This window comes from Leguminivora glycinivorella, chromosome 8, assembly GCF_023078275.1.
Source record: "Leguminivora glycinivorella isolate SPB_JAAS2020 chromosome 8, LegGlyc_1.1, whole genome shotgun sequence".
Classification (NCBI taxonomy): Eukaryota; Metazoa; Arthropoda; class Insecta; order Lepidoptera; family Tortricidae; genus Leguminivora; species Leguminivora glycinivorella.
This window is the reverse complement of record NC_062978.1, coordinates 27084346-27107849: the sequence shown is the minus strand read 5'-3', so window position 1 is coordinate 27107849 and position 23504 is coordinate 27084346. Positions and strand designations below refer to the sequence as shown.

The following is a 23504-nucleotide window of genomic DNA, read 5'->3' as shown; positions in this document are numbered from 1 at the left end:
CTATTCGAGCTGCGTATGATCTAAACAAGATAACGCCGAGTTGTTCCTGACCTACTCAATATATCAAGACCTTTTACAAACTTAACTGTGTACTATGATTTTGCTTATATATTTCTGTTAATCTTAATCCAGTGTTGCAGTCATTTAATTACCTCTTATATTCCATTAAAATCACGTAATTTACGCGTGGGCATCACAATGACTATATACACCTATATACGTAAGTACCTAATTGATAAGAGCGAGCTCGTTATCTTATCGCAGACCATGTTTTCATTGCAATACATTTTTACATTATTCCCATGCTCTCATTATTCAGTTTATCAATACATTCATTTTATTCTCCTAAGTAATCGTGTATAATACTTATTCAGTTTATTATCAAAACTGTCGAGGTCTCAGAACTAAAACAAATACTTTATATATGAATATTTTATCGCAAAATTACGACGTAATTATTTTAACAGAAACATTGTTATGTCCCGACATATCGAATAACGAATTTATAGACAGTCGATACGTAGTTTTTAGAAGTGACAGGGACCGAGCGGGCAGCGGCCGCGGCGTCGGCGGCGGCGTGCTGGTGGCCGTGCTGCGCGAGCTCGGCGCCGCCGTGTGCGCCCCGCCGCCCGCGCCGCCGGGCCGGTCGACAACTTCTCCGCTCGTTGATAACATTGTCGTTTCTCTACCGATTAGCGCTCATCATAAACACATTATAAGTGTGGTATACATTCCCCCCCGACAACCGGCCATAACATATGAAACTCACTTCGAACAACTCCAGAACATACTTTTAAAATCAAACATAAAAAGTTATTGGATTGTAGGCGATTACAATTTTTCATCTTTAGTTTGGAAAACATGTGGTAATTTTTCAACTTTGTGTCCGGGTGAACGTGAATCTAATCACCAAAATTGTCTTAATGATTTTATTTCTTTATTTAATCTCACACAATATAACGTATTTCCTAACACGCGCGGCAAAATCCTAGACTTATTTCTATCAAACAACACTGAGTGCATAAGCGCACCTGCCCCCATCGCACTCGTTCCCCCGGCCGCCCATCATCCTCCATTCTACGTAGTCATGACCCTACCTAAGACTCATAATAAAACATTATTTCCCAAACCGACATACAGGTATTGCTTCAATAAAGCCGATTATACCACAATTAATAACGATATTCATATGATTCCATGGTCAAACCTACTTATAAATCTATCCGCTGAGCGTGCCGTGGAAATGTTTTACGAACTCATTTACAAAATCAAAAAAGATCGCGTGCCTTATAAGAAAACACACTCAGATAAATTCCCTTGCTGGTTCTCACCTGCATTAATTCATATATTTAAAAACAAAAACAAAGCATGGGTCAAATGGAAGAAGTACCACAATCTGATAGATTATGAAACATTTTCAAAACTTAGGGACAGGTTTAAGACCGAGGCTGCTAATTGTTACAAATCCTATCTTGGACGGGTGGAAGATAGTATACCTGCCAATATAAAAAAAAAAAAATAAATAAAAATCATTTATTCATGTACCAAAAATAGCAGTTATAAACAGGCCATAAACTATATTAACACAAAAATAGGCTTCACCATGTCCGTGCCTGAACTAGGGAGATCCTGTATCTCAGGCAGAAAAAATAACTTACAAACTAAAACAGGGAAATTATTTGATAATATCATGTGCATTGCATAGGTATTCAACTAAAAAATAAATAAGTTACATTACAGATTTATAAATAGAGTAGGTTACCTACTTAAAACTATCATAATTCTAAAAGTACAGCAAAAAAGATGGTAAGCCATATGTAACACTTATTGCTTATTAGCATTTTAATGAGTCAACAGTTGTACTTTATCGCATCAGCGTAAGGATACATAGGTAGGTGTATTTATTTGTAAACATTAAGTAGCTCTGTCTAGGTTATTTCTAGTTATTTTAGAACTGTTAATAAGTTTTCCGTGTCTTCATAAGACATTAGTTCTAGAGCTTTCTTTGTAACTTTTTTACATTCTGCGTAGCATAGATGATATATGTGATAATCTGCGTTTAACTTATTGTACAGCCGCGGTCCCAGACATATTTATTTATTTATTTATTTATTCGAAGATAAAATTTCACAGCATTACAGCTTATACTTATAGGCCAATGCGCTGTAAGATTGAAATATTATACTAATATTATAATTAAAATAAGCAAAAAGTATAAGCACACACACAAATAAAACAAGCATTATTAAAAAGATAGCTCACAGAAGCGTATAAAATAGGAGCGAAGTTGTCTAAATCTATCATTAAACAAATCGCATTCTGGTGCAACGTTTAAAAATTGATTTAAAAGAGCCCGTGAATAAAATAAAGGAGAGTGTTGGTGCGTCACAGTTCGGGCCACGTTCTCCGCAAGAAGACGATGGTTGCGGTTACGTAAGTAGTTATCGGGAACGAATAGGCTACACGTTCTATTAACCAGGTCAGAGCAATCTGAATCTCCTCTTAAAATCTGACAAGTAAAGGACAACAAGTTAGAAATACGTCTAATCTCTAGGGAGTTGAAACCTAACATACCAAGTAAGTATTTGGTGGGGTAGAGAAAAGGGAAATAGCCATATGTTTTTTTATACAAAAAACGAAGAAATGCTTTCTGAACTTTTTCGAGGAGCAATATATATAGTTTTTCATGAGGGTTCCAGATCATCGAGGCCGATTCTATTTTACTCCTAACTAAAGCCGTATACAATAACTGCAATACTTTAGGGTTATTGAAGTTTTTCGTGTTACGGACGATGAAACCCAGTCTTTTATAGCAATCTGACACAAGAGATGTTATGTGCTGATGAAAGGTAAGCTTGTGGTCAAAAATTATACCAAGGTCTTTAATTGAGTTTACACGGGTGAGCGGATTATGATCTAACAAATAAGTGGTGACAATGGGAGAGACAGAGCGGCTAAATGACATGACGCTGCATTTAGAAGGATTGAACAGTAATTTGTTGTCTTTGCTCCAACAGAGAAGTGCGTTGATATCTGCCTGTAAGAGGTTGCAGTCTGTAGTGTCGTTGATGCAACGGATAAGTTTCAAGTCGTCGGCATAGAGTAAATGATGAGAGTGCTGAATCACTTTGTCGAGATCGTTGATCATCAGAATAAAGAGAAGAGGGCCAAGAATAGAGCCTTGACTAACTCCAGAACGGGTATGGTACGGGGAAGACACGTAGCAGCCGTGTCGCACAAACTGTTGACGGTCTTTGAAGTAATCAGCAAATAACCGTAAAAGTTTTGGAGTGAAGCCAAAAGCAGTTAGTTTTTTTAAAAGAATATCATTGTCTACTCGATCAAAAGCTTTTTGAAAATCAAAATATATGACATCTACTTGTGAACCTTTATCTAAGTTATAGGAAATAAAGTCCGTTAGGGATAATAAATTACTGTTTACTGACCGTTTGGGACGAAAACCATGTTGAAAATCAGACAGGTATGGATTAATTTGGGCATAAATTTTTCGATGTAATATCGATTCGAAGACTTTGGGTAGACATGATAAAATTGCTATGGGTCGGTAATTTTCGGCTTTAGATGGGTCATTTGTTTTTGGTATAGGCTTTACACGAGATAATTTCCAGAGGGTTGGATATTTACTGGTAGTAATTATGAGTTTAAAAATGAAGTGAATAGGGGAAAGCAGAAATTGCTTCAACGATTTGATGATGAACGGGGGAACGTTATCAGGGCCAATAGCACTTTTAGGCTTGAGTTTGCTGATGGCTAAATTTACGTCCTCTATAGATATTTCACGAATATCTATTCGATTTGCGGAAGAGGAAACATCGTCTTTCATGGTTTGATCGGCATCTAATAAGGGAATATCCGGTAAGAAGACGCTGGAAAAAAAGTCAGCAAAAGCAAACGCGGCATCTGCACCTCTACGCTCTTCGCCTTTATACAAAATAGAAGCTTCAAAGCCCCCCTTGGATTTCAAACTATTGATATGATTCCAAAAATCTTGAGGGTTAATTAAGATTTTTTGTTCGATAGACCTGACGTGATTATTGTATGCTTTGTCTATAAGGACTTTAATATGAGTTCTTAACTGGCTAAATGATTTATAAAATTTAGAGTCTCCTGTTGACTTCCATAGCTTGTGTTGAGAAGCTTTTTTAGATATTAGTTTAATTATTTCACTAGTGTACCAGACCGGATAGCATCTAGACTTTTTATGTGATCTAACCTTTTTAGGAATAGAATAATCAAAAATAGAGTACAGTATTTGATAAAAAGCTTCAATAGCGTAATCAACCTCTGTAGATTGATAAACGGGAGACCAGTTAGTACGTTGGAGCCTTTGGTTAAGTAAGTCGTAATCGGCTTTAGCAAAGTTCCAGTCCCTCAATGTATCAATGTTACTAGGATCAAGTGACGTCTTATGCATTGATGAATAATAATTAATTAAAATTTCAAGAGGTGGATGGTAAGCGTCGGCGTGCGGCACAAGCCCCTCTCCAGGTATTTTATTGACATTCACAGAGCAAGCTTTTTGCACCAGAACTACGTCAAGTTTACTTCCGAACAAATTTTGAACGACATTTCTATCAGACAAGTCACAGAAGTTTAGAAAGTAGTTATAGTAAGAAGATATGTTTAACGACGCACTATTTAAATTTAAATCTCCTAGTATAATAAACGGCTCGGAGATAATATCGATTTTTGATTCTACGGTTTGAAATAAATCCATATAAGAACCGTCTCTAGATCGTGGGGGCATATAAATGACGCACACATAAAATGTTACGTTATTAGAGGAGAAAGAACACCATAAATCTTCGCCATTTTTGGTTTCTAATTCGGCATGTCGCTTTAAGTTGATGCCTGGGCGCGCAGCGATTAAAACTCCTCCTCCCCGTCGTCTGGGGCGGTCGCGACGGAGAACACTCCAGCTGTTAGGAACTACTTCAGCATCGCCAATGGAATCTTCTAGAAAAGTCTCAGTGACTGCGATGATATCAGCTTCCTGAGAGAGAAGGGAATGTTTCCAGTGTTGTAGTTTAGTCCTGAGTCCTCTTACGTTTTGATATACTATATTCAGGGGGTGAGTGCAATAAGATGGGTAGGTGGAGTTAGGATTGATTGGAGTATTCATTTTCATAGTGACGGGGGCCTCGAAAAAACGTCCATGGCTTAATTTTTGCATTCATTGGCCAAACTTCAGCAGATAGACACGTTTCAAGGTAGTCAACTGGAATAGAGATCTTGTAGGATTTATAATCACCTTTGGACTTAAGCTGATCTACGGTACACTTCGCTCCTGGGCAAAGCTGTTGAATATATGCAGAAACCTCTTCTGGGCCTGATGCCATGTTCCAAAGGTGGAGGAGTTTTCGGGGTTCAGCAGCCTTTAATGTAGTCACATCTGGTCCGGCAGTGCAATGAATGGATTTCACAAAATTTGTAACTTTACAGGGGACTTCATTAGTTGGTGTGTTCTCGTCAGTTTTGGCGACAACTGAAGTTTCCTTGAGAGCTGTCGTACATTTAGACCGTAGCAGGTTAGCAATTTGCTTATTTTCAGATATAGTTACGGAGCTAGAGGATGGTTCACTATTTCTGTCAAAAGTGGTAGTAGAACTAGATGGGCGATTATTCTTATTGGTAGAGTTCTGTGGGGCCGAGGTAGATTGCAAAGGAGTATTATTTATTGGTTTATTGGTGTTGGAATTCGTCTTAGTTGGAATAGTCTTATTTGCATTCGAATTCGTTGGAGGCATATTATTGACAAGCTTGCTAGGATTGCAACAATGGAGTAAGTCAACGACTTCTGTGAATCGGGAGTTTAGAAGTCTTACCTCTTCACGTAATGCTTTCATTTCAAGAAATAATTCGTGGAGCGCGTAATTTTCCATTGTCGACTCGTTAAGTTGAGGTTGGATTTGACTCGGCGGCGTATTTGGAGTTAAATTGGAGATTCGAGGGGTTTCGGTCGCGTTGGAAGTGCTCGGCTTAGCAAGCGGTGTGATCGACTTCTTTGATTGCTTGGGGCCGGAGGAATTTGCAGAAACACGTAAACAATTAGAGCACTTCCAATTTAGCCGGTTTTCCACAGTCATGAGGGCATAGCGTTTATAGCTCACGCCTAGGAACTCGAGACACTCCAGGCAATACCGACCGTGGCAGCAGGAACAGTCTAAATATTTTCGTAGACACACTTTTTTCCCACATCTTTTACACAAAATAGGGGCAACCATTGCGATTATATTTTAGTAAGAAAAATTGCAAAATATTGTTTAAATTAGTAAGAAAATAATAAATATTTAAAGAGAAAATAAATATTGATTGACTTTGACAAGTGACAAGATATAATATGTAGAACCGCTGTGAAAAGGCATGCTTTTGGTCAGTCAGCCGGTTGCAAACCAAATCTTTCCGTCTCTTGTTAGTAATTTCTGAGTTGTAAGGAAGTGCTTTATGTTGTTTTAGAACAGTGCTTAACACGAATAGCTGTCTTACAGATAATACTTTACAGGACTTATATAATAGGTTAGTAGGGTATAGGAACGGTCGGAATGTTGAGACTTTCAAGATAGCTCTTTGTGCTCTTTCTACAATTAAAAGCAGGGTTTTGGCTGCTCCTCCCCATGATGTAATGCAATATGTTAATAACGACTGGCAAAGAGCAAAGTATACTTGCATTATTAATTTAAGGTCCAAGACATTACGGAGTCTTTTAAACACGTATATCAGCTTACGAACTTTATTACTTAACGCTTCAATATGTGGTCGAAACGATAGCGTGTCATTAACTATAACACCCAGGTATTTAATTTTAGTTGCGGGAGTGATGAAGGGACAGTTACAGCTATTGCTAGCAAGGCAGGTATTGCGATGAGCGTAGATAGGATGGTCAGATATATATTGGTTATTTTTCATGAAAAATCTAACATAATTGGTTTTATCTGCGTTAAGTGTTAGTAGATGATATTGTAGCCAATTATTTACAATGTTAAATCCTAGTTGCGCCCGCAAGTATGCTCTCTCTCCGTCTGTGCTGAGAAAATTAAGGCGGTGTCATCAGCATAGGATATTATTTTACCACAATCGAGCGGAAGATTGCAAAGGTCATTAATGTAAATCAAAAATAAGGTCGGGCCAAGGATACTTCCTTGTGGGACCCCAAAAGCTTCATTTTTAGGTCAGAACTGATGACGTCGCCCACCTTCACACACTGAAATCTGTCACTGAGGTAGTTTGCAAAAAGGTCAAGTTGTTTTCCCCTTATTCCTAAGCTTTGTAGCTTGCGTAACAGTAAGGTAACAGAGACGGAATCGAAAGCTTTGGCGAGGTCGAGGAAAATACCAATCGTATGGTTACCCCTGTCAAGTTCTAGCGCAATGTTTTGAGTCAAATGATGAACGGCGTCGGAGGTTGATAGTTTAGAACGGAAACCGAATTGTGTATCTGACAGAAATGAGTTTTTTTCTAAGTACTGTACAAGCCTGTTGTTAATAATTTTTTCCAAGATTTTAGATATAGCAGGAAGTAGGGATATAGGCCTATAGTTTGTGATACTATCTTTGTTACCGGACTTATATATTGGAATTACAATAGCTTTTTTTAGACACTTAGGAAAAATTCCATCAGATAGGCATTTGTTTAAAATATGTGTTAAAGGAGGAGCTAAGATATGTTTAAATTGTTTCAATATTTTGTTCGAGATGTTATCCCATCCAACTGCACACTTATCTCTTAGATCAGATATAATTCTAATTACTTCTGAGTCATCGGTTGGAAGCAGTACAAAAGACTTAGAGCTATGGTTAGTGGTCGCAGGAAAATAATGTGAGCTAGGGCTGTCCGACTGTCCATATATTTTGTCAGCTAAATTTTTGCCTACATTAACGAAATAATCATTAGCATAATTTGCAGATAAGAGTGGAGAGCTTTGTGTAGTTAATAAGGCAGAGGAGTCATTATTTTAGTGTAAGTGTAACTAAAACTCCACTCACCTTTACTTATTTACTTACTTACTTGACTAACCAACATTATAGCTAACCCCCTTTAAATATACCCCTTAAATTTGGCCTTGTGATCGTCTAGCGTGAATAAGTAGAACCCTTCGATGTGAACCGCGATAACTTAGATCCTTTAATGAGTATCAGCTGTATTTTTGACTAATATTTAAAATTTTATTTATTTATATTTTAAAGAAGAATAAAGGTTATTGTAGCATAATAATATAGTGATATAGAAGAGTATTTTATCATATTTAGGCCTAGAAAGTTATATGTGAGAAAATTAATGACGTAATGAAGAAAATTTTTAGAATAGAAGTTAGTGAGTGAAACATACATGAAATAAATATTAAAAAATATTTTGTTAATCATCCACTACGCCTTATTAGTGGTCCTGATTTGGGTACGAACTTGCGATGTGGAATAGGACCCCTGACCTGATCAAACCACTTTATCAGGATCCTAAGCAAGTAAGCCTGAAGGGCTATCTATCTACAAACTAACCCCCTTTTTGTTTTGTTTCTTGTCCCTAGCTAAACCCCCCGTTCCCCAATACTGCTAATAGACCATAACTTCTCGATCTTTCTAATGTTTTATCGAAACACCGAGCAGTTGCTAACTTTTATAAGAAATAAGTAAGTCAAACTTTTCTAAGCTTTAGACTTTCCATCAGTGGGCGGCGCTCGCATGCCACTGGGCCCTATAACAAACAAATCCTTTTATTCCAAAGACAGTTTGTTTCCCTATCCAATTTGATAGAATTTACCTTGAAAAACTAGTTAGCAACACTAAGTGTCCCGCAGCCACACCGAAAGATCAGAAATTGCTACCACAATTATTAATTTCACTCAAATAAATTAAGTAATAAGAGATTTTATAAATTACCAGTTTTACCACATATTTTAAGATAGTAAACACCACATTTAAAGTCCATTTACCCATATAAATAGTAGTAGTTAAATTATTTCTCCACAATACACGTTGACCAATTATATTCCAAGACCAATCATAAAAGAACTCTACTTTCATAGAAATAGTGTGTGACTTTACCCTAGTCCTATCGTTTTCCCTACTCTAGCATATCTGAAACACAGACCGTCACTTACCATAGATCTTGTGTTCAAAATATGCACAAGTGTATCCCTACCATAAGCTGTACAGTTCAGCCAGCGAAGCTGAGATAGGCAACCTATAGGCTTGTGTTCTTATCCCCCCCTCTGCTCTTGCCCGCGGGCTAGGGTAGCAGAGAGTAGATCGCCCTATCCGTGTATATATCCAGTATTCCAGGACACACCAGTACCAGCCACATGAGAGACCCAGCTGCGATCAACTTTACTTAGATGTGGATCGATCACAACCGAAATCCCCAGCGACCAACGCCAGCATGGACTAGAGCACCGAGTAAATAAATATAAATATATATAGGACCCCAGCCTCAAATACTGCCGACTTCAGTGAGCAAGGATTACTCCTAATGTCTTTCGTCAATCGTGAAAGTCCTCACTTCCATCTAACAGTTGGACTCTTTGAGACCGGTGAGAAAGTACGCCTTTTGTAAGTAAATAAAGACGCCCAAGCCTCCACTTGGAACAAAAAGACCCCTAAACGCCTTATGTTTAACAGCCGCAAGGTATAAAGCGCTTAGCCGGACAACAGTCTGTCACAAACAATGATCTGGCTTATAACTTTCATAAAATAACCCCATAGAAAATTACTAAATTCAATTTTACTGACCAACTAAACAAACGAGTGAAGTTTCCTTTACGTGCTATATCTAAGCTTAGTTTTGCAAGAATTACTCCCTACAAAACCAAACACAGACTTATCTCCAAGCACCAGCCATACATCGACCCAGTCTTTGTATTGCTTGACGGCACTCATGAAACAAAGCACAGAAAACTTCACTATACACATTAATTTAAATGTAACACTACACTATAAATAGAACACTAAAATAACCCCACAACTGACGGTAAAGCAATTCCACCACAGGTCTAAGTTCAACTGTACGACGATATTGTCCCCGCACAATCAAACAGAAACACAATTTCAAAGTTTACAATCACTTAGAATAATTTCCAAGTAAAAACAAACAGAGAAATAATAGCAGAACAACTTCACTCACCAGTATAACACACGAAAGCCAGAGACACTGTTAGTCTTGTGGATATTGTAAGAATGCCGCGCGTCGGCTCGTTCCGACCCTTTTATAGATTCTATTTGGGACATGGGACACACTTGGGACTTGGGACTTGGGACTTGGGACTTGGGACTTGGGACTTGGGACTTGGGACTCGGGACTTGGGACTTGGGACACACTTGGGACTTGGGACTCATATAAGATAAAGATCATAACTACTTTGTTTACTAAATCATACGCCTTATACATTTAACGTCCATGTTCTCAGCAAATAATTGTTTACCTATCAGTAGTAACTCCTGCATGATTGCACGTGTTTTAGAGAGAGACAGAGCTATTGATATTGATACCTATCTAGTTCAATAGTGGATCGTTCCGTAAATCGATAAATATTTTTACGTAAATATTATTTTGTGAAAGATTGTTTAAATCAATTTAGTAAGTAATTTCGCAATGAAAGATCACATTTGTTCCTAATTGTTACATTGAATGATATATTCAGGAAGTATAATAATCAATATCAGTGATTATTACCTCTTTGACCTGTAATTGAAACCAAGACATAATATCGGAACGTTACGCAGCTGACAACTGTCAGTGTCAGTATTCCGTCCATGTGAACGTAGTTTGTTGATAAATACGTTTTTCCAACCTGTTTTGCATCAAATAATAGTGAATTTTATGAATGAAGACGTGACTAAACATGTGATAAAGCTTCAAAGATATTATTTGTCAAAATATCCAATGAAATCCCAAAGGAAATATGCACCAAAAAGTTAGTCAAGGAAAAGTTGATTCGCCGTAAGTTTTATATGTAATAACGAGTCCATTTCCTCATCATAGACGCTTGTTCTGTTACAACTCGCCCCCGATTGGATTTCTTTTATAAAATACAAAGTGGTTTGTAAAAAAATCCAATCTCACTTAGCAAAAGAAGCAATAAAATTGAATAAAAGAATAAAAGAAAAATATCTCTAGATCAGTCGGAAATATCCCTCCATTTCTAATCGTGTGGTGTGTATTTCAATACTATGCGACTGCTAGCGACTCAGTTTTGAAATCAGCTCATCAGAATCTCGACAATGAACCATGATAACTCCTTTCCCAGAGTCCACGCACCGCCAGGGATATCAGGTTGTGAATCTGATAGGTCCTATTAACCCGTTCTTGCTAGCTCGTTCCCCGGTCGCGGCGAATATTCATTCCATCCACACTGTTGGACCGGAATAATTATCGTAATAATTTCAACGAGTTCACAATAACTTCCCACGCAATTACGAAGAAACCTTTAGAGCTCTCATTATAAGTCCAGAGCCTTCAATCTCCATTGTCGGAACTCAAACCAATTTCTCTACCTAATCACTCCAGCCACATGTTTTGGCGCATGTCTCATACTTGAATAAAATATACTGACTTAAGATCTGTTTGGATGTGTTTTTTTTTTTATAAAACAAACCTTAAATGACATAAGCATGTACCTCAACTCGGTACCATATCATGATCAAATGAAGAAATGATTTGATGATACTAAACTTCACATCTTTGAACATATACGAGAGAAACAAATATTGATAAGAGCCTCGTTCTCACTAGACGATTTTGGCCCTTAATTATGTCGATTGTCAAATACATCCCATTCAAGATGAGGTGTGTGGTTTTCGTATGGGTCTTATTACCTTGTGTAGTAGTAGTCACAAAAAACTACCCTTGAAATGGGTCGAATCCATTGGATTTTAACCTAACCAATAAGAATTTTATGACTAATGTGTTCCCAAAATTCCCCCCTTGTTTGTTCCCGCAAATTCCGACCAAACTAGTTTTGACCACTTTCCAGCGCTGTCTGTCTGTATCAATCCACTCATTCCATAAAAGAAACATTCGAGACACACTTTCATATCTTACATCCGTCATATCCAGCCATTCAATCTATCAAACATACATCTATAAGCATTCATCACCTCTAACTTATACACACATACACATACACTCGTTCATTCCTCCTCAATTACGCTTTCACTCGATTGTTTACAGAAAGCCAACGCTTTTAAAAGTAATCAAAATAAAGAATAAAAATAAAATAGAACCTAGATAATAACTTCAAAAGTTTACGTATCCCATTTTACCCCACTCTACCCTGGACTCGAAGACAAAGAAAATTTTATTTTATTTATAGGAAGGTCCTACATTCATCATTTATAAAGTAATAATATTTAAAGTATTTGATTTTATAAAGTAATTACTAACCGCAAACCATTGGACAACATGTGACACCTTGATCATAATCTCACCTGCTACAAAATTGTATGACGATCAAGCATACCAACTTAAGAACAATGACAGTTTGAGTAATGTCGCCAATAGAACACCTTTTGGCGGAGATATATGTTATCTATGGTTAAATTATTTTCTCTAATCTATCTCATGTTTACCGCTAAACCGCTTTGTCCGCGAAAAAATGACAGATCTATTTATGTATGGACCATTTTAGCGCTATACTGCCTACAACATGAATCTGTAATAACTTAAAACAAATGTTTTCCATTTAATATTTCAAATGTGGTCCGAAGAATAAACTTTCAGATCAATGTAAAATATGTTTGTGTCACTAAGTGAGTTTTAATTTTTATAACCTATAAATTCGTTAGGAAATCAGGCGAAAACGCGTTATTTTAATTCATTGCAATAAGTGTTAGGTGTACAGTAGACTTAGTGAAATCTAGCCTAGTGCAATGGACGTAAATAAACTGGATACTTAACTTTACAGCAAAGGTAAGCTTTTGTTTTTACTCTTCAATCTGTCATGAAACACGAAACTCCTGAACACACCTCGTTTAAAGAGTAAACATCAAAAATATATCTTCGATTAATTTACTTGACCTAGGCTACCTAACTGTACTTGGAATTTATAAAATTTTTGCGGTTCCAAACAATGAAATGACTTAATTATTTTTCTGAGGCTAGCTTATGGATTATGGAAAGCAATTTGTAGGCCTTCAAATAAATGTTATGGCATTTAAAAATGGGAGTATTGAGTCTTGTCCTGTACTTTCAAAGATAAAGATTTGTATTTTTCAATGTAGATAAGGCTTGACGTTGAACACTTAGCTGTCGGTAAATTGCAAGCTGAACGGGTTTTTTTTCAGAGTGTCCTCTATGGACTGCTCCCTGTCTTAGCACTATCTCCAAGTAAGTACAAAAATCATTACCACTAAGAAGCTACTTTTAGACTTAACTAACCCTACTTAGTAAGTTAAACGACTCGGCAGGAAATTTTACATTGCTTAGAAAAATGGATATGGTAGTTCTTTTTTTTTCTTAAGCGTGAATGCCCTAACTAGATAAATATAAACAATCTTAATGATACGTATTTATAAATAAGATTCCTTAAACATACATACACCCTATTTTAACTAATCTTTCAATATGTACAATTTCAGGTTTTACCCGAGAGGCCACGCTTCAGGTTGGACCGTCTTCCATATATCTACTGACTTCATATAAATGAAAGGTACTTATGTTTTATTATAATAATACGTTCTAATTATTAAATTTAAAAGTTAATAGCTCATGGCATTAATATTATATTTAGATAATTTAGGCGAAGTATAGCAATGGCAATAAGCAATGAAGTGAAAATTGAACTTAAATGAACTTATCCTAATTTTATTGGCTAAGCAAACTTATTACTAACTCATTTATGTCCTAGCTCATGTAGATATGAACTGCAAGGCAAGGGTTCTCAAACTTTTTATTTTTAATTTTTTTGTAAATTTTGTTGTATGCGTTGTTTTTTCTGACACAATATTTCTCACGGGCGTGTTTTAGTTCCAAAATTAAGCGACGCGCCCCCGTGAGTAGATAAATGAAATAATATTGAACCCTATTCGGCAGAACCCAACTCTAAAACGAACCCTTTTCTTACTCTTTCTATATGAATATTTCTAATGTCTGACTATTTCCTTTCAGTGTACTAAGGACTCACTGATCTGCACTGCACTACCAGCTCATGTTCAATGTTACTGAACAACAAAGTAATCTGACAATTAGACTGGACCCGGTCATGTTAGGTAAGTTTATATACCTACTGCATACTACATACATACTATTTCTGAACCTCAGTAAAATATAGTTTTATAGTAGTAATGGTGCTTATTATCTACGAGTATGCCTACTTAACAGGAATATTACAAGTTTCAATCAATTTTCATAAAATTATTTGAGCAATTGTGACAATGAGCAAGCAGTGATGGAGTTAAGGTATGGCGAGGTACGACCTCCCAGATGCTGGTAATGCTAATATTTCGTAGGATATGTTTGACATGGTTGTAATTAAAGTACAGTATGTTGGCATACTCCTGACTTGTGAAATACGTTCCGTATAAAAGCTGTGTACACAATCTACCGAACATAATGATTGTATGGTTTTACACTTACTATTTTAGATTAGCCTACAGCTTATCATGTGAGATAACGAACTCATGTCATATGGACCTATTGAAAATCTAGTTTATACATACATACTTATTTGTATTACTACAGTAAAAATATATACGTATAGAAAGTTGAAATTCGTACAGTGCATTTAATTTATTGAATTAATTGGCAGATATAGGATACGGTGACCGCTCACCATCAAGCGGGATGTATGCCTGTTTACTACGGATGTAATATGAAAATATATGATGACTTATAAGCTAATTAACCTAAATTAGTTCTAAAATGATTAATACCTATATCCTAACAGACAGACATTTGTTCTCATATAGTGAACATATTCAGTATAAAGACTTTGTCAATTTATTGTATGATGTATGAAATCCTGTGAGCCAATTTGTAGATTATAGAGTGACAACTAAAATGCAAACAAACCATCCATCGAAGGATGTACTTGTCATAATACCACATGCGTGTAGCTATTCAGTATTCATAGAAAAATGGCGGGACGCCCCATATAATATTGTACTTCAGCGCGACAATGAATAATCGCGCCCCCATAACGATTAGACTAAAGCCTATCTTCTTGTAGTACTAGGTCTTAAATCTAGGGCTTAGGTATCCTAGGTTATCTGAGATAATATAATCTTACATCTAGATTATGATAACGACCTACTTACTGTCCTAACTAGTAGTTATCCTGCCTATAAATGAAATTCTGTATAACAGACGCCTTCCAGGAACATACATAACATCAGAGAGTGTTCATGGACTATATAAGACAGCATCGAAGCTATCAGACCTCCAATGTGAAGCGCAAACGTGATGTATAGCTTTCAAAATAGCCCTGAAGATGGCAGAGCCTGCTAAGAAAATGTACTAGGCCTATAGAGAACTATTTGTTTTAACATGAAATTCTATTGCTATTGTACATAGTGTATATACTTATGTTTTAAATTCCGGTCACTAGGTGACAAACTCTTCTAAAGTACTACAGCTCCGCGCCTCCTATTATTTTAGATACATGGATATTTTTCTATATAAGTACCTAGTATTGCCAGTACTAGCCCCGCCTATCACTCAGTTAGGAATAACATACATTAAGACACAGAATAAATAATAGTACTATGCATAGACGCAAAGGAACGTCAAGATGTGCCAATGCCAACAATTGCTACGTAGCAATGCAACCCGAATCGCCTAATCGGGACGATGTTTAACCACTACGACTATGAGCTAATTTCCTAGAAATATATTTTGTCTTAGATTACTACGCTAATTTAATTTTATTATTTTATGTTTCAGGTACCAAAGGAAGACGAAAATATCATTGGTTCTGTACTGATGCATGACTTCGCTCGGAACGCAGCAAGAATTAACAATGGAAGAAAATACTACAGACGTGTTTATTAACAATAAAGTTATTTTTGTTTTTATGAAATAGCGATTGAATAAAAATATTAGGTATATGAGTTTTATTTAGAGATGAAATAAGTCAGAAATACAGCACACCCACTCGTCTTCACAGCAACAAATGTAGCCTGGTAAGGCTAATAAAATAAGGTTATTAAAACTTCGGCACCAAAAGTAGCCTTGCAACGGCTACTTCCTATTATTTATTTGTAAACCTTGGTATCCAAGATGTGTTCTACAGAGTACATCTTAGATCCCTTGGTCACGGAACCAAATGTAACTAAACCTCCACTCACCTTTACTTATTTACTTACTTACTTGACTAACCAACATTATAGCTAACCCCCCTTTAAATATACCCCTTAAATTTGGCCTTGTGATCGTCTAGCGTGAATAAGTAGAACCCTTCGATGTGAACCGCGATAACTTAGATCCTTTAATGAGTATCAGCTGTATTTTTGACTAATATTTAAAATTTTATTTATTTATATTTTAAAGAAGAATAAAGGTTATTGTAGCATAATAATATAGTGATATAGAAGAGTATTTTATCATATTTAGGCCTAGAAAGTTATATGTGAGAAAATTAATGACGTAATGAAGAAAATTTTTAGAATAGAAGTTAGTGAGTGAAACATACATGAAATAAATATTAAAAAATATTTTGTTAATCATCCACTACGCCTTATTAGTGGTCCTGATTTGGGTACGAACTTGCGATGTGGAATAGGACCCCTGACCTGATCAAACCACTTTATCAGGATCCTAAGCAAGTAAGCCTGAAGGGCTATCTATCTACAAACTAACCCCTTTTTGTTTTGTTTCTTGTCCCTAGCTAAACCCCCCGTTCCCCAATACTGCTAATAGACCATAACTTCTCGATCTTTCTAATGTTTTATCGAAACACCGAGCAGTTGCTAACTTTTATAAGAAATAAGTAAGTCAAACTTTTCTAAGCTTTAGACTTTCCATCAGTGGGCGGCGCTCGCATGCCACTGGGCCCTATAACAAACAAATCCTTTTATTCCAAAGACAGTTTGTTTCCCTAGCCAATTTGATAGAATTTACCTTGAAAAACTAGTTAGCAACACTAAGTGTCCCGCAGCCACACCGAAAGATCAGAAATTGCTACCACAATTATTAATTTCACTCAAATAAATTAAGTAATAAGAGATTTTATAAATTACCAGTTTTACCACATATTTTAAGATAGTAAACACCACATTTAAAGTCCATTTACCCATATAAATAGTAGTAGTTAAATTATTTCTCCACAATACACGTTGACCAATTATATTCCAAGACCAATCATAAAAGAACTCTACTTTCATAGAAATAGTGTGTGACTTTACCCTAGTCCTATCGTTTTCCCTACTCTAGCATATCTGAAACACAGACCGTCACTTACCATAGATCTTGTGTTCAAAATATGCACAAGTGTATCCCTACCATAAGCTGTACAGTTCAGCCAGCGAAGCTGAGATAGGCAACCTATAGGCTTGTGTTCTTATCCCCCCCTCTGCTCTTGCCCGCGGGCTAGGGTAGCAGAGAGTAGATCGCCCTATCCGTGTATATATCCAGTATTCCAGGACACACCAGTACCAGCCACATGAGAGACCCAGCTGCGATCAACTTTACTTAGATGTGGATCGATCACAACCGAAATCCCCAGCGACCAACGCCAGCATGGACTAGAGCACCGAGTAAATAAATATAAATATATATAGGACCCCAGCCTCAAATACTGCCGACTTCAGTGAGCAAGGATTACTCCTAATGTCTTTCGTCAATCGTGAAAGTCCTCACTTCCATCTAACAGTTGGACTCTTTGAGACCGGTGAGAAAGTACGCCTTTTGTAAGTAAATAAAGACGCCCAAGCCTCCACTTGGAACAAAAAGACCCCTAAACGCCTTATGTTTAACAGCCGCAAGGTATAAAGCGCTTAGCCGGACAACAGTCTGTCACAAACAATGATCTGGCTTATAACTTTCATAAAATAACCCCATAGAAAATTACTAAATTCAATTTTACTGACCAACTAAACAAACGAGTGAAGTTTCCTTTACGTGCCATAATCTAAGCTTAGTTTTGCAAGAATTACTCCCTACAAAACCAAACACAGACTTATCTCCAAGCACCAGCCATACATCGACCCAGTCTTTGTATTGCTTGACGGCACTCATGAAACAAAGCACAGAAAACTTCACTATACACATTAATTTAAATGTAACACTACACTATAAATAGAACACTAAAATAACCCCACAACTGACGGTAAAGCAATTCCACCACAGGTCTAAGTTCAAATGTACGACGATATTGTCCCCGCACAATCAAACAGAAACACAATTTCAAAGTTTACAATCACTTAGAATAATTTCCAAGTAAAAACAAACAGAGAAATAATAGCAGAACAACTTCACTCACCAGTATAACACACGAAAGCCAGAGACACTGTTAGTCTTGTGGATATTGTAAGAATGCCGCGCGTCGGCTCGTTCCGACCCTTTTATAGATTCTATTTGGGACATGGGACACACTTGGGACTTGGGACTTGGGACTTGGGACTTGGGACTTGGGACTTGGGACTCGGGACTTGGGACTTGGGACACACTTGGGACTTGGGACTCATATAAGATAAAGGTCATAACTACTTTGTTTACTAAGCCGTACGCCTTATACATTTAACGTCCATGTTCTCAGCAAATAATTGTTTACCTATCAGTAGTAACTCCTGCATGATTGCACGTGTTTTAGAGAGAGACAGAGCTATTGATATTGATAACTATCTAGTTCAATAGTGGATCGTTCCGTAAATCGATAAATATTTTTACGTAAATATTATTTCGTGAAAGATTATTTAAATCAATTTAGTAAGTAATTTCGCAATGAAAGATCACATTTGTTCCTAATTGTTACATTGAATGATATATTCAGGAAGTATAATAATCAATATCAGTGATTATTACCTCTTTGACCTGTAAATGAAACCAAGACATAATATCGGAACGTTACGCAGCTGACAACTGTCAGTGTCAGTATTCCGTCCATGTGAACGTAGTTTGTTGATAAATACGTTTTTCCAACCTGTTTTGCATCAAATAATAGTGAATTTTATGAATGAAGACGTGACTAAACATGTGATAAAGCTTCAAAGATATTATTTGTCAAAATATCCAATGAAATCCCAAAGGAAATATGCACCAAAAAGTTAGTCAAGGAAAAGTTGATTCGCCGTAAGTTTTATATGTAATAACGAGTCCATTTCCTCATCATAGACGCTTGTTCTGTTACATTTAGAAGATTCTAATGTGTGAAGTAGGGGGCTTAGGGAGTTTAGAAACCCGTCTATTTTTTTAAATGAAGGTGATCTATATATAGCTATTATGGTCATATCTGAGCCAATTTTTATAAGTAGGTTGTTACAGTCTTGTAAATTCGTCTCTTCAATCACGACATCGAGAGTTTTTTAGCGTAAACAACTACCCCGTCATTTTGGTTGTGATTAATTTTACTGCTGAAGGCTACATATCCGTCAAGGGCAGGCAGGTTGCCGCCGTTTTTAGTTAGCCAGCACTCAGTCAGCACAATTATGTCGCATTGGTGGTTAAGTCGTTGTAGTAAAACAGACAAATTATCTATATTTTTAAAGATACTACGAATATTTTGAGTTAGTATTGTTAGTGGTTTAGTATAGCCGGATAGACTTTGTTTGCAGCATTCAACATTACAATAATTAGAAGTTGATATTGAAAATGTATCTAAATCGCTAATTATAGTTGTATTCATTGATCTGAGTAATTAAAGTTATAAATGAAGCTAAAGAATAAATAAAATATAAATATAACCTAGTATGTATACCTTGTGTGTAAAGTCAAGAAGCGATCTTAGGAGTGGCGCTCAGCAGGCGCCTTCATAATCTATAGAATTTATGTATCTCTGCTCAGCCTGTTTCTTGGCAGGACATTCAAGGTCACCTGTTTTGTGATTGTGGGGCTTCTTGAAAAATCTGCAGGTCGCACATCGGGGGGGCTCCGCTTTTTTTGAGCACTCGTTGTCCGAGTGCCCCAAGTCGCCGCAATACCCGCACGTGTTGTCTGCCTGCTTACAAGATTTCGCGGCGTGTCCAAACTGCTGGCATTTGAAGCATCTGGTGACAATGGTGAAATCTCTCACAGGGCAGGAGGACCAGTTGACGAAAACTCGACTTTGGGATACTAGGGCTTTGCGTATCAAGCTTGGAACTTCGATGACGTAGTTGACGGTCTCAGCATCTTTTTTCCCCGATTTATGGCTAAGTTTAATAGAGGCTAGGAACTTATCTCTGGTGGTATCCGTCAATTTATCGGCTAAATTTTGCTCGAAAATGCAACTGAAAACCTCTTGTTCTGGCAGTGCAGTTGGTACGCCGACGATGACTATCCGGGGCCTGCGTTTACGGGGCTCATCGATGGTCAGGTCTGCAGGTGTTTTTTGAAACTGTTCCTTGAGCTTCTCTATATCAGCCTTGGATTCCGTGCTAATTATTACGCCGCCATTTTTAACCTTGCGTAAAGCTCTGACGTGAAGCTTCATCTGCTCAGGTTTAATAAGTTTTTGGACAAGGTTTTTTGTCTCCTCACTTGATTTCAACTTGTCAGTAGGGTAAATTGCTACTGAGCTCAAATTAGCGGGTTGGACCAGGTTTTTGGAGGTACATCTGACCATATCGGCGAAGGAGGGCGAGTTCGGGGAAGGAGAGCAGGTTTTCGAGGACTTCTCTATCGATTCCTGTAGGGCCTGGATACTGCACAATACTGTCTGGTTGTCTTTAAGGGAGTCAATTGTGTTGCGCTGCAGGCGAGCCGTCTGTTTCAGAGACTGATACAGGACTGCCATTTGAGATGTTCCTGAAGAAACTCCGCGGCAGATATCGTGTACACGACTTTTTTGGTCCGAGTTTAATTTTCCTTCCTTAGCAATGGCGCATATCTCCTTGAGGGACTTCTCGATGTACTTTATCCAGTGCTGTATATCATGCGTCGATAGTACTTGCTCTTGGTCGCTGGGCGCTTGCGCATTCTCTTCAACAGCGGGCGGCGGCACAGGGGTAGATGGAGGACTACGCTGTATTTTTGAACTCCTGCCAAAGGGGCTCTGGCCGTTACTATCCATTTCAATAAGTTATTTAGTTACTATTTAAACTAACATAGTCAATAAGTCTGCACAAACACGCGTGACACAGAAACGCACTTGATGCATTCGCGATCGCGATCTGGGGCAATATTTTTGCACACGATTTAATTTGCGAGAAACAATTATAGCACGTCCGTTCGCAACGACGAATTATGTTAGATATAAAATACTTTTGGAGCTATATTTCTAATCGCAACCACTCGTCTGATATACCTTGCACCATGAATTATCAAAACATAAGTTCTGATAATAAAACACATATATGTAACATGTTTTCTACTTTTTTCCAATCAGTCTACCAGCCCTCCACTATACCTAAAGACTTTTATGTGTCCGAGAATAACCCATCTTCTAATATTAATATCCACAGTTTACACATTCCATCTAGACTTATCTCACACGAATTAAATCATCTTGATTTATCAAAAGGACAAGGTCCCGATGACATCCCTCCCATATTTCTCAAAAACACAGTAAAAACTATAACTGCACCTCTAACTATTTTATTTAATAAGTGTTTAAGCGAGGGCGTGTTCCCTTCTATCTGGAAAACAGCTAACATAATTCCAGTACATAAAGGTGGTTCCAAAAATAATGTTGAAAATTACAGGCCCATATCAATCTTATCTACTCTGTCAAAGGTCTTCGAGAAGTTAGTACATAAACTGATTTACCCCAATCTGCATAATCAAATTATTCCCTATCAACATGGTTTTGTTAGAAATAGATCAACAACCACAAATCTTCTTATTTACACTTCATACTTATTTGAAAGCATCGACAACAATACACAAGTAGATAGTGTATACACTGATTTTCGGAAGGCCTTTGACAGGGTAGATCATCAATTACTGCTGGAAAAGATTGCTTATAACGGTAATAGGGGAAATCTGTGGCGCTGGTTCAAGTCCTACATAACTAATCGAACCCAGAAAGTAACAATAAACGGATGTGAATCTTATGCTGTAAAAGTCAGTTCTGGCGTCCCACAGGGCTCAATTCTGGGTCCCTTGTTATTCACACTTTTTATAAACGATATCAGTAATTGTTTTAAATTTTGTAACATCTTATTATACGCAGATGACTTAAAAATTTATCACACCATTAGTAACGTAAATGACTGTTATAGATTCGCTTCTCAAACTATTGTTCTATAAATAAACTTGACTTAAACTTAGATAAATGCAAAATCATTAAATTTTCAAAAAAAAAGATCGAATATAAATAACCTTTATACTTTATGTAACACTGAACTAGAATTAGTTGAATCTATTAGGGACCTTGGAATTATACTCGACTCAAAGCTGCACCTTGACATTCACATAAATCACATCACAAGTAAAGCATTTAAGATGTGGATGGTGATAAGCAATAATGTGTCAACCCACACGCCAACCATTTTGAGAAAATGGCGTCTAAAGATTTTTTCTCATTTTTTTGTGTTTCTCTTAAAAAAAATTGTTTTTTGTATAGATTGTTGTGTTTTTCAGCTATAATACGTTCAGTAGTAGTGATTATTGTAGCTTAATTTCAAAACAAACTTCAATTTGACGAAATAATGCCCTTTTCTTTTATTGCGAATTGTTCGACGACGTCAAACTTTTTCAAGACTGTGTTATGATACTTAACCCACTTTTGCTAATTGTTTAAAAATATCTATGAGTCTTAAATAAACATGTTAAAGCACATAAATTGTTATTGTAAAATACTCTACCTATGCATATTTTTAACTTTATAAGTGTTAAGTAACATATCAGTCATGGTCACTTATGTTATTAGGTATAAATAATAAAATAATAATAAATATTATAGGACATTCTTACACAGATTGACTGAGACCCACGGTAAGCTCAAGAAGGCTTGTGTTGTGAGTACTTAGGCAACGATATATATAATATATAAATACTTATATACATAGAAAACATCCATGACTCAGGAACAAATATCTGTGCTCATCACACAAATAAATGCCCTTACCGGGATTCGAACCCGGGACCGCGGCGTAGCAGGCAGGGTCACTACCGACTGCGCCAGACCGGTCGTCATGTAGGAATCAATACATTATTTATTAATCAAACCTTTTAATGATTTTTCTACTCCCGAACTGTTATTCGTCATTTACAGGATTGTGCGTATCGAAAAAACTGAAAACGCATTGTTTGGTTCTGTAATCATGGCAACGCATTGCATTAACGATACTGCGTGCGTGCGCGGGAAGGCTTTGGGCAGCTGAGCTGACAGTGCAAACCTTTGCAATACAGGAAACAGTGTGAATTTCGCGAGAATTATTTAAAAAAACTATTAAAAACTAAGTGCATGGTCGTTGTAAAAG

The 23504-nt window shown here is 36.9% G+C and overlaps 1 protein-coding gene and 1 long non-coding RNA gene across 2 annotated transcripts; both read left to right on the top strand.

Annotated features, from left to right (window-relative positions):
• The first annotated feature begins 269 nt into the window (after positions 1 to 269).
• On the top strand, positions 270 to 22515 carry LOC125228811. The gene is made up of 2 exons (XM_048133498.1): positions 270 to 1502; positions 21332 to 22515. The coding sequence occupies exons 1-2, from the start codon at positions 425 to 427 to the stop codon at positions 22327 to 22329; spliced, it is 2076 nt and encodes a 691-aa protein (XP_047989455.1). The 5' UTR covers positions 270 to 424; the 3' UTR covers positions 22330 to 22515.
• Positions 13607 to 15963, top strand: LOC125228812. The gene is made up of 3 exons (XR_007177325.1): positions 13607 to 13657; positions 14116 to 14216; positions 15889 to 15963. It is a non-coding gene; the product is annotated as an uncharacterized LOC125228812 (long non-coding RNA).
• Positions 22516 to 23504: the final 989 nt, after the last annotated feature.